This window comes from Rhinichthys klamathensis, unplaced genomic scaffold (genome assembly GCF_029890125.1).
Source record: "Rhinichthys klamathensis goyatoka isolate OS25496 unplaced genomic scaffold, OSU_Roscu_1.1 h1tg000251l_1, whole genome shotgun sequence".
NCBI classification, from domain to species: Eukaryota; Metazoa; Chordata; class Actinopteri; order Cypriniformes; family Leuciscidae; genus Rhinichthys; species Rhinichthys klamathensis.
In genome coordinates, this window is record NW_026606773.1 from 491,381 (window position 1) to 504,533 (window position 13,153).

A 13,153-nucleotide genomic window follows, 5' to 3' on the forward strand; every position below is an offset into this window, starting at 1 on the left:
CGATCGTTTTTCCAAAGCATGTAAACTGATCCCGCTTCCTGGTCTACCTACAGCCTTTGAAACCGCTGAAGCTCTGTTTCAACATGTGTTTCGGAACTTCGGTATCCCCGAGGATATCGTCTCCGACCGTGGTCCGCAATTTATATCTCGTGTATGGAGGGCATTCTTCAATCTTCTGGGTGTGTCCGTCAGCCTTACTTCAGGATACCATCCCCAGTCCAACGGCCAGACTGAGCGGAAGATCCAGGAAATAGGGAGATATCTGCGGTCATACTGCCACGACCACCAGGACCGCTGGAGTCGTTTCCTACCCTGGGCCGAGTATGCACAAAACTCCCTCCGACAATCCACCACCGGTCTCACTCCGTTCCAGTGCATACTCGGCTACCAACCGCCACTATTCCCCTGGTCGGGTGAACCATCTGACGTCCCAGCTGTCCATCACTGGTTCCAGACGAGCGAGAGAGTCTGGGACTCAGCTCATATCCACCTCCAGCGGGCTGTTCGGAGACATCAACGCCAGGCCGACACTCGACGGGCCGATACACCCCAATACCTTCCTGGGCAAATGGTCTGGCTATCCACCCGGGACATCCGTCTCCGACAGCCCTGTCGTAAGCTGGGTCCCAGATACATAGGTCCTTTCGCGATACTGAGGCAGATCAACCCGGTCACCTATCGGCTATCACTCCCCGCCCATTACCGCATTGCACCGACCTTCCATGTCTCCTTGCTCAAACCGTACACTAACCCTCTCACTCCTTCTTCCCCAGGGTCTGGTGTTACGGAGGTGCCTCCTCCTCCAGCGGATCCGGAGGACGACAACATTTATCAAGTCCATGAAATCCTCGACTCCCGACGACGGGGCGGCCACTTGGAATACCTCGTCGACTGGGAGGGATGCGGCCCGGAGGAAAGAAGCTGGGTCCATCGGGAAGACATTCTGGATCCCTCGCTTCTCCAGGTTTTCCATACTTCTCATCCAGATCGTCCTGCACCCAGAGGCCGTGGTCGTCCCCGTCGTCGGTCCCGTCCGCCAGCTGGAGCTGGCCGTGGGGGAGGGGGTACTGTCACGGATCCACCGACGTCAGCACCAAACACCATCACTCCACCCACTCGTTCCGGTTCCCCTGAATACTAATCGTCATCACCTGTTGTCATTAATCCCCGTAACAATCACCCTCTCTATAAGAACTCACCTCTCACAGTCACTCACTGTCTGGTCTCGTTACTACTACGTCTACAGACTCCCGCTTGAGAGCTACTTGATATCATCGCTACTTACCTTCGGTTGTTCCAGTACTCCTCGACTCATCTCCTGCTCCAATATCCGTTCTCCCTCCGTCTCCCTCTCCGCACCTGGCCGCGGATCCTGCTACCACTCCTGCTCAGATAAGAGAGACATTATCAGACGGTTATCCTGCTATCCCTTGCTTCTGCTATCCCGTTCCTCACCTGCCATCCTCTGTTTCATTAAACCTGGTTATACTCACTCGTCTGTGTCCTTCTGGTTTGTGACAGGTATACGCAACAACTGGGGATATTAGAAGACATGTTTGTCGTAAAAATATAGGATATCAACATAATGATGTAGTTGTTTATATTTTTAGCTTCATTGCAAGTGTATGACATTTGGTATAGAAATAAACAATGGTAATTAAGTGCTTTTCCTAAAAATGAGAAAGAAAATACAGGGTATTAAAACAAAGTAAAACTACGAATAAAGTCAGTATGTGAGGATAAATAGATGTGCTTTAGTCTGAATTAGGTAAGATGTGTGCTTCCATTTCAGTTTCCACATATCCCTTCACTCGACTGGGATGCTCTCTTGTGTTCTGGGCAGCAAGTGCAGTAACTGTAACATCGGGCATATTTTGTAGTATTAAACACATATTTATACCGACTTCATCAGGCTCAGAAAATTCTTCACAAAGAACACAAAGAATGGCCTTTCTTAGCTGCCATAGATGCAACTCTTGCGTCATTTAGTGCGTTCAACGCATCACCGTTTCTGTTTAAAAAACGTTGTGCTACGTTTTGTCGGTGCTGAACGCAGCCCAGCATTCAAATGGTGCTTTATAGTGACTCCCACACCTTATTGGACTGTTCTTTGATGCTTTTTTGACCATTCTGCTGTGCTGTAGAGGGTTAACTCTCTGTCGCTCAAATTCCAAAACACCAGTCCAGGAAGTAACTCTCAGTTTGGTTTGTTTTGGAGTAGGTTTCATCGTTGGTATATATTATCTCTTATTTGACCATGGGCGACTTTTTCGGGGGGGGGGGGGGGGGGGGGGGGGAGGAATATGAAACGACGCTGTAAACAGACAGGACTGGACTGGACTCCCTCAGTACACAATGAATGTGTCTAAGGTTTACACTCAGGGTACATTACGGCATGTTTTCTATGTACGACGTTCTCAATATAATTCATAATCCCACGTCTATAATGAACAACGCGTTATGGTTATTGTGTTACAAACGGTGTACACAGAATAGAGAGGCGAGGTGAGCAAAGCTCATTATCATTTAAAGTCATATGCACTGAAACGGCGTGCTGAAAACAGAGCTGTTTTTGACCAGGTAAAATAAGTGTTTTCTTACAATACTAATGAGAATTTTTAATTAAAGTATATTACAAAGTTTTAATTTAGACTCTAAAGAATCATATTAGCTTGTACAAAAATGGCATTATATGACCCCTTTAAGGAAGATGGAAATATTCATTGTATGCTCTAAGATGATGACTTTATTTTATAAGTCTTTTGTTGAATCAGTTTTTTTTTTTCTTTTGTATTGTAGCTTGGTTTGGCAACTTAACTTTGACAAATAGAAATTGGCTAAATAGTCTTGTTAAGGTTGCAGGAAAAGTTATAAGTCAAATCCAGCCTATTGAGGGACTTTAAGCAACAGCTGCTGATAGAACGGCAACGGCAGCCGGAAGTAAACGGTTAACTGCCGTAGCTAAAGAGCGCAAAAATCACTAAGCAACAGTAAAGAGGACGGCATAGGGGATAATTTAACAATCAGACACAATACAAAAAATAAACTGATTTTAAAAAGTAAGAGAAGGGTTGATTTGGGCATTTAATGATATACAGAAACGATTATAATGCCACATAACCTAAAACATAACATTAACTTTCTTAATCTGTCACGTAGTAACGACTACGGCAAATCAGCTGTTCTCCCGTTGTAGATGGTTACAGTAGAACGTCGCGAAGTAGCAGTTAATGCCGCACATGCGCAATAGAACGACAGAATGCCGTTGCCGTTCCACCAGAGGCTGTTGCTTAAAGTCCCTATTTATATACAGGTTTTGAATAAGGCACATTCAATTTTACAAAATTTTGATCATCCCTTATTTAAAGAATGTCAATTGTTGCCTTCTGGGCGTCGTTTTAGGGTGACAGGAGGAAGAACAAAACGATTTAAGTTTTTTTTTTTTTTCGGTGGCTGTTGGTCTATTGGACTCTTCATAGGAGGTGTTTTTGTGTTTTTTATATGAACTATGATGTGTGCGATGTGTATTATGTATTGTGTTTTTTGTGTGTGTATTGTCTGTATGTCTATTACCTTTTGCTGCAAAATTAGTTTCCCCGAAGGGGGCAATAAAAGTAAACAAACAAACAAAACAAACAAACACTGTCTGTAATGAGTTTGATTTAAAGCTCCATTCATGCCTGACATGTGTCCTTCGTTTCAGACTCCAGCCAGTATTTGAGACAAAAATCTAAAAACAAATGTGAACTTCCTGTCACATGTGGGGATAAAAAAGGTATCTTTTATGTGGAGAAATATAATAAAGGTAGGTGCGGATACTTAATGCAATTATAGAAATATTGATATTACTAAAATATTACTATATATATATTACTATAATTACTAAATTATTATATTACTATAATTACTAAAAATATTGATTCCAGTATAGTGGTTGAATAAACTGTACATCAACTTCTCTGTCTGTAGAGCAGAAGTGGATTTTAAGCGAAGGCCAGTGGTTCAAGCCCAGTGAGTTTGAAAGGTTTGAAGGAAAGGAACAAAAAGTGGAAGACCAGCATCCATTACAATGGGATTCCACTCCAGAAACTCACACAGGTGCATAAGAACAGCTTCAACTAATGCACTCTGCACTCTTTAAGTACAAATATAATTAGCATTCAGAATGTGAATTAACAGTTCCCTGAAATACAGTTAACAAAACTAAAATACAAAATTAAATTGAAAATTAAATCAAAGCACATATATGTGTGTTTATATGTTGCAAAATGTAACACCTAGGCCTGGTTTCACAGACAGGGTTTAAATTAAGCCAGGATTAGGCCTTAATTCAATTAGGACATTTAAAAAGCTTTAATAAACATGCCTTAGAAAAAAAACATTACTGGTGTGAATCGTGAGACAAAACACTGGCAATGACATATTTTAATATGTCAGTGAAAGCCGCTTTCAGTTAAAACAGCTCAAACATGCATTTTAGTCAGGGACTAGATTTAAGCCTTGTCTGTGAAACCGAGATTCTCAGCTAAACAGGGTTTAGGGATCTTTTCCTGTGTTCCTCATCACTGACATGCCTGCATCTGTTCTGTTTTCACAGAGCTGGCAACAGCTACTCCCTTACACCTCTGGTCAGTATGATAGTGACCTGTAACGAGACAAAATGCTCATTAATATCAACAATTATGAGTAAATTTCAGTATTCTTTATATTCTGTTTCCTGAGTGTTTGTGCATTTGTTGTAGAATCAAGTGGCAGTGATGATGATGTTGAAGAGGAGGATGATGATGATGTTGAAGAGGAGGAGGATGATGATGATGAAGAGGAGGATGATGTTGATGAGGATGATGATGATGATGACTTGATTGTGTTTGATCCTACCCTACCTGTTACCTGCGTTTCTAAATCTGGCATGCTACACAAATGTCGCTTTGCCACAGGTGAGTGCGTGGACACATTTAAAAAAATCATTACTACAAATATTAATATACTGTATGTTGGTGAAATTCAGTCATGTGAAAATGAAAGTACACCTTTTTTAATCCTATGGTTTTACGTATCAGGACATAATAAACAAAAATCTGGTAATTACAACCTCAGATGAACAGCATTGAGGTTTGTGTGCATTTGTTTATGCACAGCTCTCTTAACCCTCTGGGGTCTAAGGTGTTTTTGGGGTCCTTGAGATGTTTTGACATGTACGGTGGCCGAGAGAGCTCAACGCGCTGCAACTGAAGAAAACACATGCAAATAGAAGAAAACACATGCAAATAGAAAAAAACGCGTGCAAATAGAAAAAAACACATGCAAATAAAATAAAACGCATGCAAATAGAAAAAAACCCGCGTGCAAATAAAAAAAACACTCGCAAATTAAGAAAACATCTTCATCAGTTTCACAACACACGTGTGCTCCAAATACTCACAACAACACCAAATACAGACACATGCTGCAAATAACACAGAGCACAACGGAAATGTTTCCAGGGGAACCAAATATGTGACGAACCCGGCTGGGACGTGCTGGCATAGATATCCATAAATCTATGCGTGCTGGTGCTTACAGCTTAAAATTATACTTTATTTATTTGTTTATTTATTTATTTATTTGTTTGTGCAAAACATACAGAGATTACATTTTTTTATGACATACAACTTGTATACAATGTACAAAATGTATTAACAATATGTTCAATGTCATCAGAATACAAACGAGAAAAGAACAATGAGCTGGAAACTAAAATAAATAAATAAAAAAGATAAAGAAGAAAAACATGAAGGAAAGATATTTATCTATAGATCAGTTACACTGTACAAATTGTTTCATGTTATTACATTTTCATAAAGAAAAGTTTCGTAAGAAATGTTAGGTAGCCTAATGTAGGGTCCAAAATTTTAAAGTTGAGACACACAGATATATAACACATATTTTAACAGCTTTTTTGTAAAATAAAAATAAAAATGTATTTGCATCCGTTATGTCAACAGCATTATATTTCTGTTGTAAGACCAGCTGATGGACACCGTGCTGCGTTGTCATGGGAACATCCCAGGTGAAAATAATGAGGAAATTACGTTGTCTTTAGTTGCTCCCTTCATCAAGTGCGCTCCACACGGCTACATAACAGCACACTAGAGCCCTGCTCCCTCCACAGTCCCACTTTAAGGGCTCTGCAATCTGCCCTTCGAAGGGAGTATGGCACAGGGAAGCTCACGAGCAATAAGCACGTCTCAGCCGGGTTCGTCACTTATTTGGTTCCCCTGGAAACATTTCCGTTGTGGTCTGTGTTATTTGCAGCGCGTTTTCTGTATTTGGTTGTGTTGTGAACTTTTGTAGCGCGTTTCCTTATTTGGAGCACACGTGTGTTGTGAAACTGATGAAGATGTTTTTTTTATTTGCAGGTGTTTTTTTTTTATTTGCACGCGTGTTTTTCTATTTGCATGTGTTTTTTTCTATTTGCATGCGTTTTTCTTCATTTGCATGTGTTTGCTTCAGTTGCAGCGCGTTGAGCTGTCTCGGCCACCGTAGACATGCCCTGATATGCCTTGTGCTTTTTTCAGTTGCTTATAAACATATTAATGGCAAAGGTGTAATTACACTCTATTTAGCACAAACTGATATGTGAGCAACATGTACAGAATGTTTTGAAAAAACAAAAAATTTAAGTTTCTGAAATAAGGCCACAAAACACATACTAAATATGTGTCCACAAGACTTTTGGTATGGATGTTGTCGCCTAGAGTTTTTGCTTCAAAATGATCTGAAAATCATCCTGCCTAATGATTTACACAAAACAATACATTGATTTAAACTTTGTAAGACACGTTTTGTTTGGAAAGGCAATATGCATGGGGGCGTGAATGATCATGAATAATGCTCTGATTCACACCTGAGAAGACAATGACCCGCATAATGAGCCTTTTATTCAGGTGTGTCACTGCAGCGAGGATGCACAAACCTATCAGGGCGCTTCCCGTCGAAGCGCGCCCAAATGGGCGTGGCTGCTGACTATATAAGCGGCCTATTTCGCCATAGGAATCAGGTTAAATCGACTGAAGCGACAGCACCTGGACATGCAGCGTTCCCTTATCTCTCAGGGAACCAAGGTTACGTTAGTAACCGAGTACGTTCCCTTTCGAGAACGGTTCACTCCTATTGCATAGCTATACGCTATGGGAACCCATTTTAAAACACTGTGCTATTAGCTGATGACTTCGCTCTGACTACCGCCTGGAGCTGAGAAGCCCGAGACTTATAGTAGACCTAAAGTCAGAATCCAACGGGGACCGGATGAGATGGGGCCCTCGAAGGGATATGTAGAGGCTTGGGCCCAACAGGTGCCAATACCTTCTATATAGAAAGGACTCGTGCCTGCAGGGCTGGCACTTCCAAGTTGTAAAATCTTACAAATGTGGACGGCGAAGACCAGCCGGCCGCCGCACAAATGTCTTCAATTTGTAAACAACTGGACCATGTCCATGAAGAAGCCATGCCCCTTGTGGAATGAGCCCTGACGCCTATGGGGCATTGGAGGCCCATTGAAGTGTAGGCTAAAGAGATAACATCTACTATCCATCGTGATAATCTCTGCTTCGTGACCGGGGACCCTTTGGTGCGGCCACCGAAGCATACAAAGAGCTGTTCCGACTGCCTGAACGGGGCAGAATGCTCTAAATAGACTCTGAGCGCCCTGACAGGGAAGAGTAGATTCAAGTCTCTATCGTCTTCCGATGGGGGAAGAGCCGATAGTGAAATAACCTGGGCTCTGAACGGAGTCGAGAGCACCTTGGGTACATAACCATGTCTTGGTTTGAGGACGACTCTGAAGTCGTTGGGCCCAAACTCAAGGGAGGAAGGGTTCATGGAGAGCGCTTGTAAATCGCCTACTCGCTTGACCGATGCTAGGGCTAGCAGGAGTGCGGTCTTGAGCAAAAGTGGCTTTAAGTCAGCCGACTGAAGCGGCTCGAAAGGGGGTCCCTTAAGAGTCCTGAGGACCATAGATAGGTCCCAGGTGGGGATAGAGGGAGGTCGAGGCGGGTTAAGCCTCCTGGCCCCTTTGCTTTTCCCTAAAGATTGCCCGGCCACAGGAACAAGGAGGGCTGCTATGGCCGCCACATACACTTTAAGCGTGGAGGGGGTCCGGCCCGCGTCCAGCAGCTCTTGGTGAACATGGGTCTAGGTTCCAAGCTGAGCACCAGCCAGTGAATACTGACAACAGTTGAGCCCGACCAATCCTCGCCCTCAGACGCCACCACTGACAAACTGTCATTAATGTCCTCCACCGATCCCCCGAAAGAGACAAGGCCAGCCGCTTCGAGGGAGGGCCGCTGGTCCGGCGTGAGCTTGCTCGCCTCCGAGCGCTCATTCATCCTCTGACCCCGCCGTTTCTTCCTCCGAGGCTCGAGTAGGGCTGGAAACGGGAGGGCACCAGGGGCGGGGTCGCTCTCTGACGTAAAGAGAGCTAGCTGCTAGCGCAGAACGGAGAGCAGCATGTTCTCGCAGTGAGAACAGCCGCCCTGAGTGAGTGCAGCTTCGGCATGTTCAGCGCCTTTATCTAATTCTAGCAATCTTATCTTCATTTGTCTTCTTTTCAGGCCTGACATTCTCCAGTGATCCTCTAACTGAAGAGCTACAGTGTTCTGTGTGTCTAGATGTGTTCACCGATCCGGTCACCATCCCCACCATCCCGTGTGGACACAACTTCTGTAAGAGCTGCCTGAACCAGTGCTGGGACAAGAGTGAGGCCTGCTGCTGTCCACTCTGTAAAGAAACATTTAATAAAAGACCCGACCTCAAGATCAACACAGCACTTAGGCGGGTCGTACAGCTCTTTAAAGAAAAGTCCTGTCTGACAAAACCTGATGTTCTCTGTGACATCTGTGATGAAAGAAAGCTGAAAGCCCTGAAGTCCTGCCTGATATGTCAGAGCTCTTACTGCGAGACTCACCTGGAGCCTCATCAGAGAGTCCCACGATTAAAAAAACACAAATTGATAAACACTGTAGAAAATCTGGAAGACTATATATGCCAGAAACACGAGAGACCTCTGGAGATGTTCTGTAGAGATGATCAGACGTTTGTGTGTCTGTTCTGCACTGATGGAGACCACAAGACTCACAACACTGTTCCTCTGGAGGAGGAGAGCGAGGAGAAGAAGGCAGGCAGGAGTTACAACAAATAACAAAACATATTAACAATAAATATATGAGTGATAAAATGTGTGTTTATCTGTGTTTATAGACTCAAGTGATGAAGATACAAACAGAAGTGCAGCAGATTATCCAGGACAGAATGAAGAAGATTCAAGATATCAAACACTCAGCAGAACTCAGAAAAGTGAGTTTAAATAATCGGACATTTGCAAGGTTCTGAATTACAATTAATTCAGTGGGAGGAGTACCTGGGACAAATTGTTCCGGGTAATTTTGGTGGAAACGCGGCTTTAGAATTTTTTTATATATATGTTTGTAAATGGCTAGGTGCTTGATTTTATAAACCTGTGGTAATGGGTCTGATTTAAACACCTGAATTGAAGAATTAAGAGGTGTGTCCCAACAGTTTCGTCCATATAGTGTATCTTCAATACATATAGAACTAATAGTCTTTTATGAGAGGTTTTATTCTCTCTGAGGGTGAAGGCACAGAAGGTGGGAGTGTTTGTGGATTATGAGGGAGGTCTGGTCTCTTTTTATGACATGAAGTCAAGGTCTCATAACTACTCTTTCACTGGCCAGACCTTCACTGAGAAACTCTTTCCATATTTTTTCCCATCACTAAACAAAGATGGTAAAAACTCAGCCCCACTGATCATCTCACCTATCAATTGAATGTACACATATATGAAAACCAAAATGACTTTTATATAAATCAGAAATATAAATAAAAAATAACATACTTGAGCAATATCACAAGAGCGAGAGTGCTTTTGTTCTGAATATGTGATTTGACTGTAGCCACGAGTGTCATAGATGCGATTCTGATATTCAGATCAACTGCATGATTGTGATATTCAATTCGATTCACATTTATTTGTATAGCGCTTTTCACAATACACGTCGTTTCAAAGCAGCTTTACAGAAAATGCACAAGTGATCTGAGTGATCTGTTATCAGAGGTGACTGTCTAAGTTATGTATTTATTTCAGAAATGTACATATACAATATCACTGTTAGCGAAAAATTGATTAATTTAAACAATGTAATAATTTAAGGAAGAAACAATGAGCTCATTGAAGTAATAAATACTTCAACCACTAGGTTTCACATTCCATCACTACAGAGAAACTTGCCTCGAGCAATCTGAGGGGCCATTTACACAACATCGTTTTAAAATAAATACGGAAAACCTTTTTTGGGGGCCTGAAAATGCTAACTTTTGAAAATGGGTTTCAAAGTGCAAATCTTTGATAACGATACCATCATCATGTCTGTGTAAACTACAAAACTTTGTATTTTTGTACAAATTTAAGAATACAAGAATACATTCCTTTTCACTGAGGAACACTTGTTAACTGTATTGGTTTGTATTGCCAGTCAGTATACACAAATGGATACTGCCTTGATGCTGCTGACATTACTGAGACATAAGAGGTTTTTAAGGTGCATCTAAAATTACTCAAATACTGAAAAGATCAGTGAAAAATTACAATTGAATAGGATTTGACTATAAACCACAAAAGTATAAATATAAAAACTACACATGACACGTAATTTGCAAAATCACAAATGCAATTCCTTTATTAAAACAGGGCCAGTGAGCTTAGCTACACTTCTACTTCAAAGACGATACAAAAATTATCATGGTTTTCAACACTTCAGTTACAAATCTGTACACAATACATAAAGCAATGAAAAATAATTATAATTCTGCTATGGCCAGTACAAAATACAAATCACACATAAAGTAAATATTTACAACAAAATTAACAAATTAGAGGAAATTAAAATCAATAAATAAAATTGGCTAACAAGCTTTCAGACTTAGAGGGGGGACCCACAATAAATATTTACATTTAATTTGTGATTAAGATGATGGAGTGTCAAATTCCAGAACTTATACAGGTCTCTCTCATCTCTCTTATCTCTGTCTCTCTCTCTCTCTCACACACACACAGACTGAAGCCAGAAAAATGTCAAAACTGCACAGAATGGTTCAGAAGTTACACAGTGCAGAAGTGTGGAGCTGATCTCCTGAACACAGTTTAAGGGCTTGTTCTCAAACAGTCAGGGCATTAATGATTTGCACATGTTCTGTGTGCTTAACACTGCTAACGCTACAGACCTGGTTGCACAAGACAGCAAATGTAAATAATGACTTGTCTTCAAGAGAAACTTTGAATGTCGGCTGGAGAAAGTTGAGCCTGAACGTTTGAAGGTTCGCTTGAAGTTCAAGTCTTAGCTAGGCCACTACTATAGCCAATTCTAATATGTTTGGTTAACACAGCTTTAAAGCTCAGGAATTACAGTCAGAAAATTTCCTGGGAAGTCCAAACAATTAGAAAAGAAGTGACTGTGTTTGATGGATGTAACTTGAACACCCTTTTAGGAATTAACCTAAGTGTCTGTGTACAGGATAATATTACTGGCTTTGTCAAGGCCACATAATAAAAAGTTAAACACAATGATTTGTATGTAAAAGTAATGGAAAATACATACATTCGGAAGTACATGAAACCAGAACTAAAATTAATTCCTTAAATTCAAACTTTCTTCAAAAGAATCACATAAAAAAAAAGAAGAACTATGCATGATCCTTTTGAAAATATTTACATATTCAAAAACTCTTCCTTTGCACAAAGGCACGAGTGCATTACAGTTTGATCTGTTTAAATACGACTTGAAAACATGCATTCTAAGTGCCGAGGAGTTTGCAATTCCTCAAACTTGCCATTTTGGGGGGAAAAACAATATGGCTGAACAAACAACTTCATTACAATACAAATCAATTTCTTTACAGGTCAATGAGAGAATGTGTCCTTAAATCATCCTCATCATGGAGGTTTGAGATAAACCTTCGACAAATGTGGAAGAATAACGAGAGTCAGGATTAAGTGGGATAAACAGAATGATGCCGTGAACTCGGAGCGGTCCAGATAGGGATTTTGAGAGGAAATCTTGATTCTGACCCCATCCCTACACAAGTCCTGAAGTTCTGGTTAAGTGGGATTACAGGGGAGGTCACAGGGGGCAGAATATCCAGTGTTTGCAGCAAATATCAGGGATTTAGGACCAACAATGTTGGTGCAAACCACAAAGCTGCAGAAAGCAGGACTGAGTGCTTGATCTCTGATGACATAAATGGATATTCAAAAGCAATAGAAAACAAAACACTCAATCAATCAAGTCTCAATTTTTAAATAAGAAATATAAAAGGCTTGTTGGACATTAAGAACAAGGCACGCCAAGAACGTAAGAGAAACTGCACTATGAGCTAATTTTATGACTAAGCAAAGACCCAAACCCCAAACATTGTATTTGGCCACAGCAAAAGTTCCCATATCAATGACATCACCATTCACTTCAACAGGCCAGTGCGTTTCGCCTGTGCCTTTTCTTATTTAAAAACTGACACTGGCTTGCATCAAGACCAAAGCTCATGGGGCTTAAACTTTAGCTCTCATTAAAACCTAACTGGAGGGTAGAGACCGTTCCAACCACGTCAGGACTAGATCAAAAGCTTGCTTTTCCCAGAATGCCCTTCACCAAAGTCTACGCAAATCTGGATTCAAAGTGACAGACTTCACACTCGCTCTCTGTTGAGATTTTTCAATCCCTGCTGATAAAGAGAGACCGGGATGATACTAAAGTGATTCCTCACGTTCCAAGTGAGAGTGATAGTTGACCTTATTGACTTTAACTCAAAGCTTTTTGCAGCACAATCAAAAGAACTACTACAAAAGAACACTTCAGTGAGAAGCAAAATAGCTGTTCCTGAACAAATGTCTTTAACAGGGCAAAAATAAAACAACATTAGCATGAACACGCTAGTCATTAAATAACAGTTAATGTTTCTTGAACGAGTTCATCAATTAACAGCTAGTTTTCAAAACAAGTACTGCTCCCTTTCTTTGATTTTAAGCCAAATTTAAGAGGAAAGTCTAGAAAACAGCAGAGAAGGAACACATGGCTTGCTGGCTTAGATTCCTGTAGTTGAATCT

General features: G+C 41.3%; 1 protein-coding gene and 1 long non-coding RNA gene across 2 annotated transcripts; both read left to right on the plus strand.

Moving 5' to 3' along the window:
- Nucleotides 1-3,491: 3,491 nt before the first annotated feature.
- On the plus strand, nucleotides 3,492-4,824 carry LOC130101068 (uncharacterized). The gene is made up of 4 exons (XR_008808945.1): nucleotides 3,492-3,805; nucleotides 3,970-4,098; nucleotides 4,598-4,628; nucleotides 4,743-4,824. It is a non-coding gene; the product is annotated as an uncharacterized LOC130101068 (long non-coding RNA).
- A 51-nt stretch (nucleotides 4,825-4,875) lies between these two features.
- Nucleotides 4,876-9,824, plus strand: LOC130101072 (zinc-binding protein A33-like). Its single transcript, XM_056266611.1, has 4 exons — nucleotides 4,876-4,937; nucleotides 8,592-9,154; nucleotides 9,238-9,333; nucleotides 9,636-9,824. The coding sequence occupies exons 1-4, from the start codon at nucleotides 4,910-4,912 to the stop codon at nucleotides 9,822-9,824; spliced, it is 876 nt and encodes a 291-aa protein (XP_056122586.1). The 5' UTR covers nucleotides 4,876-4,909.
- The last annotated feature ends 3,329 nt before the right edge of the window (nucleotides 9,825-13,153 follow it).

Coding starts and splice junctions, on each gene's coding strand:
- LOC130101072 (XM_056266611.1), top strand. CDS start 4,910: ATGCTACACAAATGTCGCTTTGCCACAG. Junction 4,938..8,591: donor CAAATGTCGCTTTGCCACAG/GTGAGTGCGTGG, acceptor TCTTCTTTTCAG/GCCTGACATTCTCCAGTGAT. Junction 9,334..9,635: donor ACTCAGCAGAACTCAGAAAA/GTGAGTTTAAAT, acceptor CTGAGGGTGAAG/GCACAGAAGGTGGGAGTGTT.